The sequence below is a fragment of the Eptatretus burgeri genome, chromosome 8 (assembly GCF_056783735.1).
Source record: "Eptatretus burgeri isolate ZD-2024b chromosome 8, Ebu_testis_v1, whole genome shotgun sequence".
NCBI lineage: Eukaryota > Metazoa > Chordata > Myxini > Myxiniformes > Myxinidae > Eptatretus > Eptatretus burgeri.
Window position 1 is genome coordinate 69,431,607 of NC_140968.1, and position 20,514 is coordinate 69,452,120.

A 20,514-nucleotide genomic window follows, 5' to 3' on the forward strand; every position below is an offset into this window, starting at 1 on the left:
ACAAATTATTAGCATCAAAATACATCAAATAATTACTATCTTTTTCACTATCATAATTTGGAAGATATTTATTATTTGCTTTAGCATATCTTTTTGAACATACTTGTGATATTCCACCTCTCTTGGACTTCTCAATCATCAAAAGCATATCTACATCACTGATTAAATCTATATCTTGTTTTGTCATTTTCAACATTTCATTCCAAGCTAAACCAGGAGCTGTGAAATAGTGGGCAGGATCTAATCCATAACAATTTTTATTATGGCAGAGTGATCTAAAAGCTTCAAACACATCAGCGAACAATAAAACATCTGTTTTTAGATACAAATCATGATATTCTCCAAGGTTCTTTATCTTAAATATTTTCCAAATTTCTTGTGCTTGTTTATATTCCTTATCACTTATCTCTTCTTCATAAAGGTTATTATAAAAACTTTCTTTTGAAGGAAGATGTGTTTCTTTAAATCTCATAAATGAATCCATATAATCATAAGGATAAATTCCCTTACTTGTAAGAATTTTCTCTTTACTTTGAATTTCATTCCTTGTTTGAATTTCCTCTCTCGTTAGAATTCCCTCTTTAATCAGAATCTCATCTTTAATCAGAATTTCCTCTTTAGTTTGAATTTCATTCATTGTTTGAATTTTCTTTAGATATAGAATTTCATCTTCAGTGAGAATTTCTTCATTAATTTCCTCATGAATGAAAATTTCCTCTTTACTTTGAATTCTCTCTTTAATCTGAATTTCCTCTTTTGTAAAGAATGAATTAAGATTTGGAAAAGACCCCGTGGAGCTTAGATTTGATGTGAGGCTCGTGGTGTTCCCATAAACTTGTAAGAATCTAGAAACCTAATACGAGTTAAAGGTTTTGTGAATATCATTTTTGGAAATGAAATATACTTTTGACTTGTGTTTGTTATGGCAGAAATATTCCCTGGTGTTTTTGAAAGTTCATTTATATATAGATGTGTATCATAGTTGGCGCTGTTGTGAAGAAAGACTGGAATAAAAGAAGGAAATTTATAATTAAGATTACAACAGGAATGAGCGGGACCTCTATATTTACCAGTAAGATGACAATGATCCCGAACTTTAGACTCCTCAATTTCCCCCTCACAAATATGACAGATATTGTTCTTTCTAAATTCTAATTTTTCTTCTTCGGTTAATTTCATCGGTTCATTTGTTTCTTTCATTAATTTTGTGAGTCTTATATAATCCTTTTCTAATCGTTTTACAAACTCTTGTGAAGCTTTTTTTTTCCACTATAATGTTCAAGTTTATGATACTTTTCTCCAACAGATGATTTGATATAATAACAGAAACGACAAGGAATATGTTTTTGATATTTATTTGTATATGATTCTTTTGGATTAGGAGAAGCAGTATTTATCTTTTTTAGGATACATTCAAAATCAGCATATATCACAAATGGGTGCATGATAGATTTATTATAATCTTCAAAAGAAATCTTTTCACCAGGTTTCGACATTGTAATTACAGCTGATTTATGATTACGACAATATTTTGAATGTTGTTCTAATCGTTCTTTTGTATGAAATGAATTAAGACATCGCTTTCAAGGATATATTTTGTTTGCTGTTCTGAATACCTGAGAAGAGATTAATCTTGATAAATTATTGATGTATGTATAATGTGAATTCTTTCCAACACTAAAATATCAAAGATCAATGTGTGTTTCTTCATTTTTATCGTTGTTTGAAATTTTTAATATTTGAACTTTGTTTGTATCCGTTAATCCATATACATTAAAAGAAAGATTATTCTTTTTCTCAAATGGAGGAATATCTGTTCGTGGCATTGGAAATTTAAAATCTTTAATGTCCAAGGTATTCTCATATTTCAGATATTGTTTTACTCTTTCTGAAATACATTTTGGTGGATGTAAGTGAGCAAGAACAGACCAGAGAAAACATTTATTATCATTGTTCTTTATATTAACAACTGCCTTCTTTAGTTTTATTTCTTTTGGTAATTCAATATAAGAAGAAGCTTTAAGAGGGTTTGATTTTAGAATGTGTATATCTAAAAAGATGATTTTTAAAAATATGAAATCCACTTCCTGCCACTGTATTATCAACATCCTCCGATTGTCTTGATAGTTCTTCATAAACCCCACTATTCAAAAAATCTTGAAATGATGTTATAAAATGAAGATCTGTTCTCATTTAATGAGTTTGTTCTTCATCTTGTCTTTTCATATTCATTTTCACTCCCATATAAAACTTTAAAGTTTTCATTTCTTTTAATGTCTTTCTAATAACTTTTTCAACATCAGGTTTCACGATTTCAATTGATTCAGCTATTGATGATGGACCGGGTTCTCCAAATTGAAAAATCCTTATTTTTATATGCCCTTTAAATGCCCCATCAGTGTTTTCAATATAATAGTCTCCCTTCACTTTAAACTCATTTTTCTCGTGTTTTTGTGATTGAAGCTGTCTATTATAACTACTCTTCAAAACATCAATTGAGCAGATATCACAATGTTTTCTTTCCAACTCACGAGGAGATATTTGATGAAATAGATGAAATGTGTTTGTTGGTTCGAAGGTGTTTTTTATAATGTTTATATTCATGATTACAAACATCGCAGTACGTTGTGTTCACCATATTTATACAATAAAACTTTGCTTAAACTAAAATTTTCTTGATGAAAATTTCGTTTAATTTACCGGTGAATCTGTGCTTAAAACCATTTTATCCTCCAACTTTTTTCACTTAATAAATACAATGTTTCAAGACACAAAAGACAAGTTTCAATCAATGTCTTCATTTGTAAAAGATACTGAGAAATATGTCAAGGATGTAAAATTGAACAAAGATAAATATAACAACTATTGGATAAAAAATAATTATGGTGGATAAGATGAGTTCTTCAATTTCCATCAGTGGAAGGGCTTTTAGTATACCTAGCAGAACATCAATTAAAGTATCTCTAACAAAAGTTTCTCCTCTCCTTCTGGTAATATATTCAAAACTAGAAAAAGCAATGAAACAAGAAAAAGTATCAAAAAACAAAAACCTTATGGATGAAGCTTGAGAAAGAAAAGATAAGACCATCTGTGATATGCAAGGAGAAATTTGTATTTTTTTCAACAACCCTAAAGATGTAAATCCTGATGAAATAAAGGATGTTAATATATCAGGTGAAATGACATTTCATTCAATCGTAGTTAAGGATCATTTTAAAATTACCTTTAATATAAAAAATGTTGTAGTTGAATCTGTTAATGAAAAAAAGTATATAGATATCGATGGTAATATCATTAAATATGAGTCAATATGCAACTGAAAGTATAGATGAATTTCAGTTTCAGTAAAGTTTTACTTTATAAATATGCTAGACTTCCCTGCTTCTCCATATGACAAATTTGAGAATTGTCCTGCGTGTGAAAGACGGGGATTTAACACAGAGTCAAAAGCCTATAAACAATATATATTCTGTGATTATCTTCTAATTAATGATCAAAAAAAATTAAAAAAGTAAAATAATTATTTTAGGTTTACACCAAAAATGAATTACTTTACAAGATTGATTAGAGAAATGAATGTAAAGTATGAGGGTGATACAACATACATACTTTCCTTACATACAACTTTCCTTACAAGGAGAGAAACTGAACGTATTAGTGAAATGTTCAAAGGATTGTTGTAATATATTTTTCATGGATGTGATTTTCAGGGAAATATCAACACAAGATATTGCATTAATAAAATAATGGATTATCTTCAAATTAAACCTGAACTTAGGATAAAATATAGAGTTTCTAAAAAGCCAATAATAAATTAAATAACCTGTTTTCCAAATATATAAATGAATGATTTTTTTTACCCATTTAGGAAAATAAGATAAAATTTAACAATCATAAAAATCTTCCAAATTCATTGAGACGTCTCATAGTTGGTTCAAGCGGATGTGGAAAAGCCTGCTTACTTTTGAAGATGCTCCTGACTCCCAACTTTTTAGATTATGATAATTTAATAATTTTCACAAAGTCGAGTTTTCAACCAGAGTATCAACTACTCTCACAAGGTTTTAATGCTGGTCTTCAAAAAGAAGATATAATCGGTTTATTTAAACTTCAAAAAAAACCTAAATGATTACAACATTGAAGATATAATTCAACAATTTTGTGATGCACAGAGATGTAAAAAGAAATCAAAACCGATAACTTGTATTCTTAGTGATAATACGGATGATATACAGTCTCCCCAAGATTTGGATAAATTAAAAAAGAACCTCGTTATCTTTGATGATTGTGTTAATGAGAGAAACCAAACGGTAATGGACAGCTACTACACAAGAGGGAGACATTCTTCTTGTAATTGTATTTATCTTAGTCAATCGTACTTTCAACTTCCTCGTCGTTCCATCAGAAACAATGCGAATACTTTTATTTTATTCAAGTTAAATTCAATAGATATAAATATTTTTTGGAGAGATAATGTTCTACATTATGTAGTAAAAAGGAATTTGGGGATTACATGAAGCACGCGACTGAAAAATATAAATATATTGTTGTGAAACAAGATGAGATATGAAGGGATATATTTTTTTTGTTTTATAAACAATTACATATATAAATGACAACTATTATTATAAATCTTGTGGGTAAATCTGCCTCTGGAAAAAACTTTCATAAATCAAGGTTCTTGTGTAGTTCAAATGGGAATATTGTAAATTTACTTAAAAAACACCCCATGATATGCATTGTATCAACAACAACTGGAGAAGTAAAAGGTGAAGATTATCACTATATTTCAGTGGAGGAACATATGCGATTGAGGAATGAAGGTCAAATATTTGAGAAGGTTTCTCTTGGTACAACAAAATATTCACATTGTAAGAGTGAGTTAAGGAAACTAAAATCTGGTGGTCTTGGGATATTAGAAACTAATCCAGAAGGAACGAGACAAATTATCAAACATCTGAGGGAGTGAAGATTTTATCATTCGGTTTTGATGTTGATGAAGAAACTCAACGCAAACGTATGAAAAGCAGAGATGCAAGTATTAGTGAAGAAGAAATTACAACTTGTATTAATGTTAATAAAGAATTTGATGAAATATTTAAAGAAAAGGATTTATTTGAACACATCTACTTGGATGATGAAGAAAAGGAAAATTTCCCTATTGATCTTTACAATTCATTAAATGATATTTTCCAAGAAATAAATGTATGCGAAAGAAAGAGCAAGAAGATTTAAGAAACATCAAGAGTTGGTTTCAAAAGTTGTAAAACAACAGGAAGACATAAAGAAGAAACGCAGACAGAAACTAATGGGCGAAGAAGCATTTGAAAGAAAACAAGAGAAAATTTTTAAACCACTTTTAAAAACTTCCCAAGAAAAAATGAAAGATGTTTCCACAGTTCCCACAGTAGAATATACTCCTAAAAAACTTCAAATGTTAAAAGATTTTGATCAAATGACGGAGGAAGAATTAGAGCATTTAGGAGAATTAGAATATGATGAAGAAGGTTTATTTCAACAACTGGAAGAGATTAATCGAACCCCTGATTATATTGTAAATGCTCTTCAAAACAATGAATATTCAGCGGATTCAAAAACCAAAGCAGGACTCATTCCAACAGAACAACCAGCAATATTTCATCTTGTTCAAGAAAAGGTATTGATATTTAATGATGAATTAATGTTCTTGGGTTCTGCTCAACCCCCTGTTCAACTAACTCCGAGATTAATGTTTATTCTCACAAAAGATGGAAGACAAGGTTCAACTGTGAGGGATGAATCAAAGTATATTGATAAACCATTGGAGATGAAAAATAATGATGATAGAGTATATATTAATCTGCTCAACACTCTTAATTTTAGGGTTAGTATTTCTGGTAAAAGTAGAAAAATTGAGAAGGAGAAACACATTATTCAGGCTTTAAGTGTCCTTGGTTCAGGTATTAGTTTTCTTCCAAATGACCCATCACAATTAGTTAATAGACTGTTATTGTTGTTCGGTAGTAAGAAGGCTGGAAATAACAATTGTTTTAATGAAGCATCAGCCATTTTAGACCAGTTGATGAACATGAAAATAATTAATAATCTCAATCTCAAGACATGTTATCTCGTATTAAATAAGATGAGAAGCACAATCCTGAGTTTTAATTTCACAACAAGCGACCACACATCTTCATTCCCATACCCACTACAACTTGACCCAACAAAAAAATATGAGGCATTTTTATTGTCCATGGAAACTTATAATACCTTATTTAATATAACTGATAAAAATGACAAGTTTCGTTATTATCCCGGAAGTGGATACAAAACGATAACAGTCTCACCCGGAGCATATGAGATTTCTCAAATATCTTCCGAAATTGCTCGTCTTATGAAAGAACAGGGTGATGAACCAAAAAATATTGTAAGAGACATTCAAAAACATACTTCAAAATCAACGATTAAAGTTAAAAATAACTACAAGGTTTATTTCACAATTGATCATTCATTTCGAGAGTTATTGGGTTTCTCCTCAAAAATGATTGAAACTAATGGGACGTTTTACAGTGAAAATGTCATTCAAATATCCTCAGGAATAAACTCGGTATTAATTCACTGTGATTTGATTGATAGTGCTTATAATGATGTAATAAAAACAAATACAATATTTTCATTCAGCGCATACTCAACCCCAATTGGTTATAAATTCAATATGGAACCCAAAAATTTGGTTTATCTCCCTGTGTCAGGAAAAAACATACACAGTGTAAATTTTAGGATAACCGACCAAGATAATTGTATGATTTCTTTTAATGGGGAAGTTATATCCATCAGAATTCACCTACGTGAAGTTTTCCAATAAATAAATACGATGGTTATTGTGAGGAAACACGAGTTGGGAAAATTTAAAATAATTACAGGGGAAGGGATGTTCCTTTCCCCATACTATAAGGGTGAAGGTATGTATCTTGGTCGAGGATACCATAAACCTAAGAGACAAAGGGGTGTCGGACATCAATTTAGAGGAGATGGGATAATTGATACTCTAATGGGTATCGGTTCAACTATTCTTAAACATAAAGACCTAATTGGTTCAACTGCTTCTGCTGTGGGAAATGTAGCAAGTGCTGTAAAGAGCATAAAAGATGCCCAGAAGGAATCTCATAAATTACAAGCAATTAAAGAAATTAAGAAAGGCAAAACTCAGTTGTCCCCCCAAGAATGACAGAAAATAATTCGAATAATTGGATCAGGGTTTCAAAAGTTTTAACATCTTTTTCCCTAAATAAATACAAGTATGGAAGCAATTGATAGTATCTATGATTTGGATGATACTATTATCATCTCAAACTCCACTAAAAAGGAAGATTACTTCAAGGTAAATGCAATAACTGGAACAGACTGGAATGCAAATGGTACAAAAAGTTTTGAAATAAATAATCAACAAACCTATTTGAATCTCGCCGAAAGTTTCTTGTTGTGTAAATTTAAATTCACTAAGGCTGCGAATAACACAAACGCTACACTCGTAAATGATTTCTTCTGGAAAATGTTTGATAGTGTGCGTTTGCACATTGGAACACAAGAAGTTGAAGCGGTTGATTATGTCTCTGCTGTATCTGAAATGATGAAATTTACACTCTATACATTCAGTGATAGAATGGGAAAGCGGTCTGTCGAAGTTTTTATTCCTGATATATCAACGGGAACAACCACAGACCCTGGATATATTCAAAGGAAAGGAGTGTATAATGATGATACAAAAGCAGTAAATAGTTTTACTGTGGCAGTTCCTCTAAAAGGTATATTTGGATTTTGTGATCATGATAAAGTTCTGTGTGGTCTTAAAATTAGATTTCAACTCCAAAGGAATGATAATGAAAATAGATTGCTTTTTGGTGTTGGTCGTGCTTTTGGTGATCAGAATAAATTTGCAATTGAGGAAATGAGTTGGTATATTAGTGAATATACTCCTAATCTTAAAACAGAAGAGATGTTGAATGGAAGACTTAACTCAAAGAAACCATGCAGTGTATCATACGTCAAAAGAAGATGTCAACACGTTAAACTCAACCAAACCACTTATACGTGGAATTTGGGTGTTCTGGAAGGAAAGCCACGATATATGTGGATCATTTTTTTAAAAAACCAGATGGTGATACTGCGACTGATAAGAATAATGCATTGAGTGATAATGCTCAGGTGAAACAACTTCGCGTTTCTCTGGATGGAACATTTTATCCACGAGATCGATTGGAAATTAGTTGGGGGAAAAAAATGATTTTGCTGAAGCATACAAGTCTTACCAAAAGGTGTGTGAAAGTAATGGAAATAAAGAACCTATTTTGGATATGACAGCATTTAAAAGTTTGTATACAATCTATGCGTTTGACCTGAGCGCTCAAAAGGAAACTATAAAGTCTAATCGAGTGGATACTTCCCTATACATTGAAAGAGGAGAGAGTGAAGAAGTTGATACATATTGTTTGCTTTTGGAAGAAACAGAATTACAGATTAATACAGATAATGGTGTGATGATTAGTCTCACATTTTTTGTTAAATAAATGAGTGGTAAAGTACCAACTGGGGTATATGTTAATCAAATCAATCTTCATAAACTATCATCTTGTGTTCAAAATCAAAAGCCTTGTACGATTAACGTTAATACAATTCAGAGAAAAGGATCAGTAAGAATTGATGTTTTGCTCACAAGAGAACAGGTTAAAATCTTGAATGATACTGGTTCACTTAAAATTAAAATGACAAAACCAATGTTGAAAAAATATTCAATAAGAGAGACGAGTGGAGGATTTCTCCCATTTCTAATTCCTTTATTTTCTGGTTTAAGTGTGGTTGGAGCATTGACGGGTGGTATTTCAACAGCGGTTAAAAACTGCCAACGAAAGGAAGGCTCAACTCCAGGCTCAAAAAGAATTGGAAAGACATAACAAAGAGTTGGAGAAACAAATTAGTGGAAGTGGTGAAATTGTAGATTTTGCTGAAAAACTTGAAGGTCTGCCTGATAAAGCGAGATTGTTAGTTGGAGATATGCTTTCTTCTATCGCACAAGCAGGTGTAAAATTAACTATAAGAGGTAATGGATTATATCTTTCTAATAAATAAATGAGCATTGATGAGTGGTTTAAAGAATTTGGAAAGAATACAACATCAAATTTACAACTTGTCAAATATTGTAAGAAATTAAAAATTCATAATGTGGTTATTTGTATGAGAGATGAATTAACAAAAGTGTCTAAACATACAAAGAATATTATTATGAACTTAGAAGATAATAATGGGAACGGTTCTCATTGGGTTTGTGTTTTTAATAATCAAGACAAATATTATTTTGATAGTTTTGGTCTTCCACCCCCTGTTGAAGTCATAAAATTCTGACAGAATGGTGTTTATCAAACATTTCAAGTCCAAGAATTAAATTCCAAGTGTTGTGGTCAATTATGTCTGTATGTGTTATTTCAACTCAACAAAAATAAAAAATTTTATGACATTATTTTTAATCTAATATAAATGACTTATGTTGGTAAAGATGGTTCTATCGTTGGTGTATCCCAAGAACTGGATATTGATTTATCAAATTATTACACAAAGGCACAGGCTGAACGACATAAATGTAATATAACCAAAAATATTAATATGAAAAATGCTTATAAATTAAAAAATTATCCAAGCCTGACTGACGTGAATGACTTGGTGAGATTAAGCGATTTATCACAATATATATCCTTAAATAAAATGGCCATGTATTCCAAAGATACAGAAGTGTTGATTTTATCTCCAGGTCATACAGAATTCAGAGTTCAAATTAAAATAAATTTTTATAAAGAAGGGCGTATTGTTTGTCTGAGAATAGAACAATGGGGGTATGATATGAATGATTTATGGTTTCATTGGTCATTTAAAGTTGACCGAGAAGACCTGGAACAATTAAATCAGTCTCGTAAGGAAGAATATTATCCACTTGGTATCGAGAATGAGTTTTGTTGAGCCACGATTAGTAAACAACAAATAAAAGAATTTAATAAGGGTAAATATAATAATGGTTTTGCCCTCATTTATATTATGAAAACAGAAAAAACAGGATTATATATAATAAGTAAGGAAATACAAAATAATTTAACTATGGGAAGATGGGAGGTGTTTCGTGCCATAATATTATTCTCACATATATTTCTAATACATAAATGACAGCAAAAAGGCTTCAAGAAAATTATCATTTCTGTGTCCAAGCATACCTTCAAGAAAAGGGTATTCGGTATTTTAATAAACATGTTCTACAACATAAGAATGAGGTATTTTCAATAAAAGATTGGCATTATGCTGATGTTGATAAACCGACAACTTTAGATTTAATTAGAATGGTAAATAATGAAAAATTTATAAAGTTAAGAAAAGGTAAAGCTCTTTTAGAAATTCAAAAGAAATTTTATTGGTTTCCTGTTGTAAAAAAAATTATTTTGGATACAGGAATAACAAGAAATCCTGATGAATATATGTATGATATTCTATGGGGTGTAAGCAATTCAAGGATAATAAGGGATGAGGAAGGAGTTGAAGAAGAGGAGGAAAAGGAGAAGAGAGAGAAGGAGGAGAGGGAGAAAAAAAGAGGAGGAAAAAGAGAAGAGAGAGAAGGAGGACAGGGAGAAAAAAGAGAAGGAGGAAAAAGAGAAGAGAGAGAAGGAGAGGGAGGAAAGAGTGAGACTAAATAAATCTGAAAATATGGAAACCAATGAGATTAAAAAAGATTGGGGGTATTACAGAAAATAACAACCCACCGAGGAGGAAAACGAAGAATTGACAAGTCTATTTGCAATATTTTCGACATGACTATTGACATCGGCAAGATATTCATTTTGATTCAAGTTTTTCATTTTTTCTCTTAAATAAATGGAGGAGAGAGTGAATGCATTTCTAAGGATTCTTTATGTTTTAAAAATTAAGATTCAAATGTGCATGTTGGAAACTATAAAGGTTTTTGCACTCTGCAGGAATTTTTCTTATAAATAAATGAGTTATTGTCTCAAATGCAAAAAGAAAACTAATACTAAAAACATTTCAGAAAATTAAAAGTAAAAATAACAGGGTTATACAAAAAGGTATATGTTCGGTGTGTGGTTCAAAAAAAAATCAATTTATCTCCAAACACAAACTCGGAGGAGATATACAAAAGTTTTTATCAGGAAGTAAATTTACAACTACTGGAATACCAGGGGAATTACATCTACCAGGGTATTCTTTCTGTGGTCCAGGCACAAACTTGGATAAAAGATTAGATGAGGCAGACAATCCTAAATCATGGAGTAAACCCATTAATGGAGTTGATGAAGTGTGCATGAGACACGATATTGATTATGGGAATACCACAACTTTGGAAGAAAAGCATGAAGCCGATAGAGAAATGTTGTATAATTTGTCTCTGATACAAAATCCAACCTTGAGAGAAAAAGTTGATCGGTTCATTGTGAAGAAGATGATCAGTGCTAAATTGTAACTTGGACTTGGAAATTCAAAAAACTTATAGGCTCTAATGATGTCATTAAGACTGAAGAGCAATTAGCTGATGAATTACATAAACCAATATTCACAAAGTTTCGTAGAAGGAAGGTTTATTCCAAGGAAGTTGATTATATCTGCTCCGCTGATTTGATTGAACTCAATAATGATAAGGGGTACAAGTATGCTTTAACCGTTATTGATTTGAGGAGTAGATACGCGTGGGTTGTCCCTTTAAAAAACAAAACAGGTAATACTCTTATGTTAGCCTTTCAACAGATATTTAATAAAAATAAGAGAAAACCTAAAAAATTGTGGACTGATGAGGGTGGAGAGTTTTTTTTTTATAACAAGACATTTATGAATTTTCTAAAAAATAACAGTATTACATTATACAGTGCCTTTAATGAAGGGAAGGCCGTTGTTGTTGAACGTTTTAATCGTACCTTAAAAGAGAGACTATATAAAAAAATTCACAGAACACGCTTCACAACAATGGTTATCTTTTATTCAGGATATTGTGGATAAGTATAATGACACGATTCACACGTCAACGAATATGAAACCATCAGAAACATTTACAAAATTAAAATATGAAAAAGAGATTAACATCAGAAAACCAAAGTTCAAAGTTGGTGATATCGTAAGAATATATAGGTGGAAATCTCATTTTGAAAATGGTTATATTAAACGATGGACGAACGAACTTTTTAAAATTGTTTATGTAAGAGATACGGTTCCTTGGACTTATAAGATATATGATTTAGAAGGGGAAGAGATTTTAGGTTCATTTTATTCACAGGAATTACGAAAGACAAAACAAAGCAGATAATACCCATGGGAGCAATGGGTTGGTCCTTCACTCCCTCCTACTACACACCGTTGTGGATACTCGAGGGCCAAGTCCGAGGTGTATAACAGTATATAATGCGTGTCAAGGGGGATGTTCTTAGATCTGTGAACCCCAAACACAGAATCCTCAACTGAATAGTCAAGGCTTAACTTTTGTTTGTTGGTGTGTGTGTGCAATGGGAGCAATGGTTTGGCGCTTCACTCCCTCCTCCTATACACTGTTGTGGACACTCGAGGGCCAAGTCCGAGGTGTATAACAGCATATAATGTGTGTCAAGGGGGACGTTCTTGGATCTGTAAACCCCAAACACAGAATCCTCAACTGAATAGTCAAGGCTTAGCTTTTGTTTGTTGGGGTGTGTGTGTGTGTGTGTGTGTGTGTGTGTGTGTGTGTGTGTGTGTGTGTGTGTGTGTGTGTGTGTGTGTGTGTGTGTGTGTGTGTCCCAACCCTCACATTCAAAATCTTAACCCCAACCCCCAACCCTTGCCCAACACAATGTCTTTTTCAAAATGAGATTTCCACCTTTGTATGTTTTTTCGTTTTTTTTCTCTTCCAATTCTGTCTTTTAAGGCTTTCAGGTTTGATGATGTAGAAAGGGGGAGTAAGCCTGCACTTTCTTCCCAGAACTAACAACATATATTTTTTATGTTTTTTTCTCTTCTTCCAATTCTGTCTTTTAAGGCTTTCAGGTTTGATGACGTAGAAAGGGGGAGTAAGAACTTTCTTGATAGGTTTCGATCCCAAAGAGTGGTAGCATTTCAAGTCTCCAAAATAAACCCAACTTTCCAAGTCTCCAAGGTATAACCACATTCCTGTTGAGTTTCCAAGATACGTATCACATTGCGAGTTATCAAGCCAGAACCCACATTTCAAGTCTCCAAAAATATAACCATCGATCCAAGGCTCCAAGGAAGAATCACAATTTCCAGAAATATAGTGGGTTTCGGTGATAGATCTCACATAGTATAACTGTGGATCATCAAGGAAATCTCCATTTTTCCAATTTTGATGGGTTTCAGTGATAGATCTCGCATAGTATAACTGTGGATCATCAAGGAAATGTCCATTTTTCCAATTTTGATGGGTTTCAGTGATAGATCTCACATAGTATAACTGTGGATCATCAAGGAAAACTCCATTTTTCAAAATGTCTGAAAATTGTGAGTCTCCAAGGTAAAACTTGTATTCTGGCTCATCAAGGTATAACTTGTTCAGGGGGTATTGTCTTGATAACTCACAATGAGTACTATTGTTGCAAAACTCTTTTTCAGGACTTTGCTGGTCTCCAAGGTATAACTCTTTGGTTGGATCATCAAGGACGAACTCGTTCTGTGGGTCTTGGTCGCTCATAAGGTCTTCAACCAAGCCAACAATTTCGCCCCAAGTTGTAGCAAAAGCAGTATTTTCATTTCGTATTTCAGATACAATTTCCTGTGCGAGAAAATAATAATGCATTAATCAAGTGATTTAATTATTAAATGAGTATGTTTCAATAAAAGTTTGAAAATAGGAAAATAAAATCTTACCTCAACAGATAAGAGGTTTGAATCCAGTTCATCAACTTTAAGGTTTAGTTCCATGCAAGTAGTCAATCTCCAAGGAACCCCAAAGTCATCCCACTCAAGGTCTCGCTCGTTCTGTGGGTCTTGGTCGCTCACAAGGTCTTCAACCAAGCCAACCATTTCGCCCAAAGTTGTGGCAAAATCGGTATTTTCATATACAATTTCCTGTGAGAGAAAATAATAATGTATTAATTAAGTTATTTAATTATGAAATGAGTCGATGCTTAAATCAAACTAAAAATAGGGAAATAAAATCTTACCTCAATGGATAAGAGGTTTGAATCCAGTTCATCAACTTGAAGGTTTAGTTCCATACAAGTCGGAGAGTTCCAGGCAAGCACACAGCACACCATTGCCAGCAAAAAAAATGTTTAAAATGGAGCCTGGGCTTGAGGCTTTTATAGGGAAAGACTGGTGGGTGTGGTTTTCTTTGGAAATTCCCTGGGCAAGCCCAGGCAAGCCTTCATTGGGAAAATTTTCAAAACCATAACATTCCAGAATTTTCTCGTGATTTCTTTGTGAGTCAGAGATGAACTAGAAATGATGTAAGAGTGGGCGGGGCTTAGGAAAAGTGGGCGTGACTTACAAAAATACCTCACACAAAGTGGGTGGGGCTTAGGAAAAGTGGGCGTGGCTTATGAAAATGCATCATGAAAAGTGGGCGGGGCTTAGCAAAACACCTCATGAAAAGTGGGTGGGGGTTAGCAAAAGTGGGTGGGGCTTAGGAAAATACCTCATGAAAAGTGGGCAGGGCCTATACAATTTTCATTTAAAAGTGGGCAGGGCTTATGAAAAGTGGGTGTGGTTTAACAAAAAATAACCTGTGGCTCAGGAGGTGGTCAAACAAGAGCATTAAGAGAAGTATATCATTTCGTAATGGCATAAAAGGGGTATCTTAAAAAATATAAAGATTCAAATATTTTGTTTTTAAATATTTTAGATGGGGATTATTGTGCAAAGAAAATTAAACTATTGAAGGAATTTGAGAATGAACAAATCTTTATAGGTTCAATGAGTGAGCTAAACAATATGCATCGGTTATTTGAAAAAGAGTGTCCCGAGGCTTAGATGTTTCAGATATTTCTTCAGAATCACCTTTTACAAGTCGCATTACTACTTTACCACTTGAACAAATCTTTATCTTATTGCATTGGTTATTTGAAAAAAAGTGTCCCAAGGTTAAAAGGGGAGACAAATAAATATACCTTGGGATAAAAAGGGGGTTTACTTTTTAGGAAAAAAAAATGAATCGCTGAAAATCCCCCATTCATTTACATGGGGAAAAGTGAGCCAGAATCAGTATATTCACCCTACTCACACCAAATCTTTTTGGTTTAAACTATCACACACATTCAGTATACTAATTTGTCACTGTATAATCCTAAAGAAACTTTTTTTGCAATGGCCACTCGCTTTATCTTTAAATACTGTATAGCCCCCTCTTGTGGCAGTCAGATTTGTTCTAGTACACCAGCCAACATCTGATTTTATGTTGAATTGCTTGTTTATAACAGGCATCTATGCCAGATCAATTATAGTCATCGTGTGGGGAAGAATTTAATGTTGGTGGATGCAACCACTGATTTTGACCTGAAAGGCCATTTTATCCTGGACTTTTCTCCGTTGAAAGCTCATTTAATGTTTATATTTGCAAAAAGATAGTTATACAATTGCTGAAGTACACAGTCTCTGAAACATGCAACATTGTGTATTATATGCCTTAATGTACGGCCCTACATGTATGATGCAAAACAGCAAACTTTTTTGATCTGAAAAAGGGCTATACGGTTTCAACATTTATCCATCATTACAATGTGTTTAAAATATTAATTAAATTAATGTGATGTAGCTGAGTGTGACCAGCTGGGTGACACAACGGAAAGGGAACATACAGTATTGGGTGTGTCGCATAAGCCGACATGTACATGCATGTGTATCGGCATGAGGCTCTTGGTATGAATCTACTGGCCAGTTGGATTACAGCAGTCAATCGCATCACATCCGCAGGCAAAAGTGCACCTGAAGTTCTCTCTGAAGCACGTACATCAAGCTGTTCTGCATTTTGATTTGCATCCACAGGCTACCAGCTCCAGGCAGGCTTTTGGGATTGGGGGTAGCCTTGGCCACATGGCCTTAAGGCAACCGGACTCCTTCCTCCAAGCTGAGGTGTCTGTAGGCGATGAGACATCAATGTGTTCCTGGTCTACTTGCAACCAAATCTTTGCCTGATAATTGGCGTGTGTAGCGTGAAGTTCCAGTGCATCCCTTGTCGGTGGTAACATCTCTCGTCCCTTCTTTGCCTTTCCAAAGTTGGAGCCTGGCATGGTTGACGGTTCGTTGGTCAGGTGTCCCATACAGGTGACACACAAACTGTATAATTGGTGCAAGGTCTCCATCACGACCGATCCCCTTGACAAGAAGTGGTTGGCTTTCAAATGCTTTCCAGCATGACTTCTTTGCATGGCCACTGAAATAACATGTTGTGTCACAACCTGTTAGCGCATGGAAGCTGAGTAGGTTTTCCCTCACAGGTTGTGCAAGTCTCTCAGATACGGCATGTAGTGGGTAACATTTCCGATTCTTTGCTGTTCCAGAGACCATCCACACTTCGGATATTCTTGTTGATACAAAGTGTATCAGAAGTAGCATGACATCTGTGTCTCTGCAGATTACGAGCACTCTTTGGTATCCTTCATTAACTGCCTCACACGAATGGAGTATCAGCCTGGTATCAGCTTCTTCATGGTTTCCGTGAAGCCTGGGGTCATCTCTCCTTGTTGACCTTGCATCAGTAACATCTGTAAATCTGCCTCCGGTTACCAGCTCAAATCGCCTGGGCAGATCTTTACCTTTCTATATGATTTCCTCAGCTAAGAAATTGGCAAGATCAGCTTTGTTCTCATCCAAGGGCAATGAACTGGACCCAAACCTGTGGGAGTGGGACATTGGGCCCATCGATGAGCTTGCGGATTGGTATCTTTTTTTCCCAGTCGCTTTGAGCGAGTCACTGCCTTGATGGAGCTTTCCCCGATGTAGCGATCAAATACGACATCAACTTTGTTGTGTGCTGTCCAAAGTGACGTGTTACAGTTTTTACAAACACATCAGCATATTCACCAAATGTCTGACACCCACCAGGCTTTCCTCGAGCTTGGATGAGGGCGTGACCATCTATAATCACACATGTCTTCTTGTCAGTTTCTGGAACTTCAGGAGGTACTTGTAGTCCTGCCATCAATATGTTAATCAGCTCCGACTTTGAAGCAGACTTCATCTTCCCTCCAACCTTTGCCAGAGACAGTGGGATTGGAGAGAGTTCATGCTTGAGAACGGTTGCCATTTCCAGTGGTCGCCCGGCGGTGACAGTATTGAGCAATCGCAGCAGTAGCTTTCTGTCAGCTTTGATTGTTTTCTGTACATTCTGTTTAGTAGATACATTTGCCTTGTACAAATCAGCGAAGGTTTTTGAGTAGTGCTTCTTGAGTGTCATGAAACCTGACAGTTCCCTCAATCAGCCATAAGAACGTTTCTTTGTACATAGTACTGCATCAACAGTACGGGGAAATACATGTGTAATTTCACCCAAATGTGGTATGATGGTCCGTTTTACGGCATTCCGTCATTCCAAACACAATTTTAGTATGTCCTCTGAATAGTTGTTTACCGATTAACAATATGGTTTAACTCAAATCTAAATGTGGAATTGCAAGGCTCAAATTTCGACCAAATAAAGACTCCCCGTACACAGTGTATACCAGCCGTCAAATAAGTCATGTAAATGCCCCGGTCCCGTTTCCTTAATGGGCCCAGATAATTGTTGTGCATATCTCTCTAAAGTCCCAGTCACACCTTGATATTTTAGCCAGCTTATGCCGATTTTTGAAAAATTTGTCTAAAACGCTGGCAGACGTCGAATATGTTATGGGTAAGTTTTGGAAACATTGAGAGCACGCTGAAAAACACTGCCATACGTCGTAGTACGCTGGCTTTCATTGTTGTACTTTGCGGTTGTCCTCAAATTTTAGCATGCTTGAAATTTTACGACTTATGCCAGCGCATGACTCACAAGTTCCGCTACGCTGGCCATAAGTTGTAGGCACGTTATGCGATCGTTGACACACGTCGACACACGTTACTTGTAAGTTAATCATAAGTTGAAACACGTCGAGGTAATGTTTAGTGTACCCGAAACTTATTTCTAACCTATGAGTAACGTGTTGTAGGCACGTTACGCGATCGTTGACACGCGTCCATACACGTTACTTGTAAGTTACTCATAAGTCGAAACACGTCAAGGTAATTGTTAGTGTCAGTGTTCCAGACTCCCTGGTTTTATGTTTTTTTTCTTCGGTATGATGGTGATGTTGACACTTCGATTTCTAGTGCGGTTATGATTTAAATCGTTGAGCGGCAGCCTATTAATTATATTATAACTGCACTAGAAATCGAAGTGTCAACATCACCGTCATACCGAAGAAAAAAAAAAAACCAGGGAGTCTGAAACACTGACGGTAACCATTACCTCGACGTGTTTCGACTTATGAGTAAGTTACAAGTAACATTTGTCGACCTGTGCCAACGATCGCATATCGTGCGTACAACTTATTCCCATCGCATGCGGAACGTGTGAGGCATACGGCAAGTACGTCGTAAAATGTTTAACACATTTAAAATTTCAAGACGTACTCCACTTACTACGATGTATGATAGCATACTTTAGCGTTCTATTCACTTATACCAAACTTAACCATACCGTATTTGACGTGCGCCAGCGTTTTAGATGCATTTTTCAGAGGTCGGCATACGCTGGCAAGATCGCCAAGGTGTGACTGCGATGTTGACACTTCCATTTCTCCGGCGGTTATGACTTGAATCATTGTGCGGCAGCCTTTTAATAGGCTACGCCATGTGATCGTCGGCGATACTTGCAGCGCGCTATGCATAAGTTAGACTATCGTTGGGCATAGGTTGTGAACGCTGACAACAGGCTCAGCATTCATTCGTATAAGTTATCCATAAGACAACGAAACGTTCTGTGTCCGTTACTAATATGTTATGCATACGACCAACTCGTTATGAATACGTCCGAATCTTTAAAAAAAACATCAAAAGTTCAGCTTAAGCCAGCGTTTTACATACATTTTGATACGTTGCCATTGCTGGCTAAAACGTCAAGGTGTGACTGGGCCTTAACCAACACATGTCTTTTTTATCAAAGTTACTCACTTTTGATGTGTAGTTTGCATCAATTATGTACACTGCCTGATAAAGCATGGTCACAACACCAAACCGCCATGTTGGAATTTCTTTGAACAAATCTTCCACAAGAGGGGGCTTTAAAGTGTTTAGGAACAAATAAAACAAGTGGCCATTGCAAACAAAAGAATTGTTTGGCAATTTACAGTGACAAAGTAGTTAATTGAACGTGTATGATAGTTTAAACCAAAAGGTTCGGTGTGCAAATTACTTTAACATGCAGAATAAACACATTTCGAGAAAATCACATTTTGGTGTTTCACGATGCCATACACATATGGGTAAAAAATAAAATTCACTTGTTAATTAAACACCCTAAATACATGTTTTTGATATTAAAATAGTTTATATGGATAGAGTGAACAAAATTGATGTCAATTAATGCACAATGTAAAAAACACAAAATTTGACCTTGAAAATGACCTTTAAGGTCAAAATCGAGGGTGGCATCCACCACATTTTCTTCCCCACCCTATGACTGATTGATCTAGCATGGATGCCTGCTATTAACAAAAAATGCACCCCAAAGTTAAAAAAAATACATGTTGGCTTGTGTGCTGGAATGAAAAGCATCGTATCCAGCGCTTCGATCCTCGCGGATCCCTCGTCGCCTACCGGCTTGTTTGTTTGTTTTTTGGCATTATCTACCTGAATGTACACCTTTTCTCTTTTTTAAAGTTTTGATGCAATTTTTTTCTTTTCAGATTCTTGGAACAGAGGAAAGATGGTGTGTGGCTAGTTGAAGTACGTATTTGTCGTGTTTTGTTTTTTTTTCTTCCTCTTCTTTTTGTTATCTGCAATAACATGTTTTGTTAAACAGATTTTGAAAAATCACAATGTTTTATTTTATTTTACGAATTCAAAGGTTTCGTATTTTGTTTTATTTTAACCTTGTGATTTAAGTAAAATTCTTCTTCTTCTTCTTCTTTTGGTAATCAATCTATATAAATGTAGGAATAGTGTTTGTCTGTGTCTCTTGTTTTGTTTTGATCCCTTCTCTCACCGCTTCACACGTCGTAACAAGATTCTGTTGTTTTGATTTATGATTTTGCTTACAGCATCTAAATTTACGAGGGTGTGTTGTAAAGTAATGCCTCCTATTATATTTCTCAAAAAAGGTAAAGATATTCGAATGAAACGTCTTTTCAGATATTAACATCAATCTTTATTTTTCCATTGTGCATATTGTCATGGATTTGGGGTTCGAAGCTCGCTATGAGGGGAAGCACTTGGGTATCTCCCGAACGCCCGGTCCTGAGGCCACCGGGCACAGGTAACTCCGCACACCGGCAGGTTGGCAAGCAACCACGAACGCCGATTGGCGTGGTCAATCTGGGCAGGTTACACTAC

The 20,514-nt window shown here is 34.7% G+C and overlaps 1 protein-coding gene and 1 pseudogene across 1 annotated transcript in view; one reads left to right on the top strand and one right to left on the bottom strand.

Moving 5' to 3' along the window:
• The window catches only part of LOC147021980 (protein disulfide-isomerase TMX3-like), a 101,145-nt gene that overhangs the window by 7,365 nt on the left and 73,266 nt on the right, over nt 1-20,514 (top strand). The window contains exon 3 of the mRNA XM_085892471.1: nt 19,869-19,908. Coding sequence (XP_085748597.1) covers nt 19,869-19,908 — 40 coding nt within the window. The remainder of the gene's footprint in view (nt 1-19,868; nt 19,909-20,514) is intronic.
• LOC147021981 (uncharacterized) lies at nt 15,813-17,398 on the bottom strand (annotated as a pseudogene).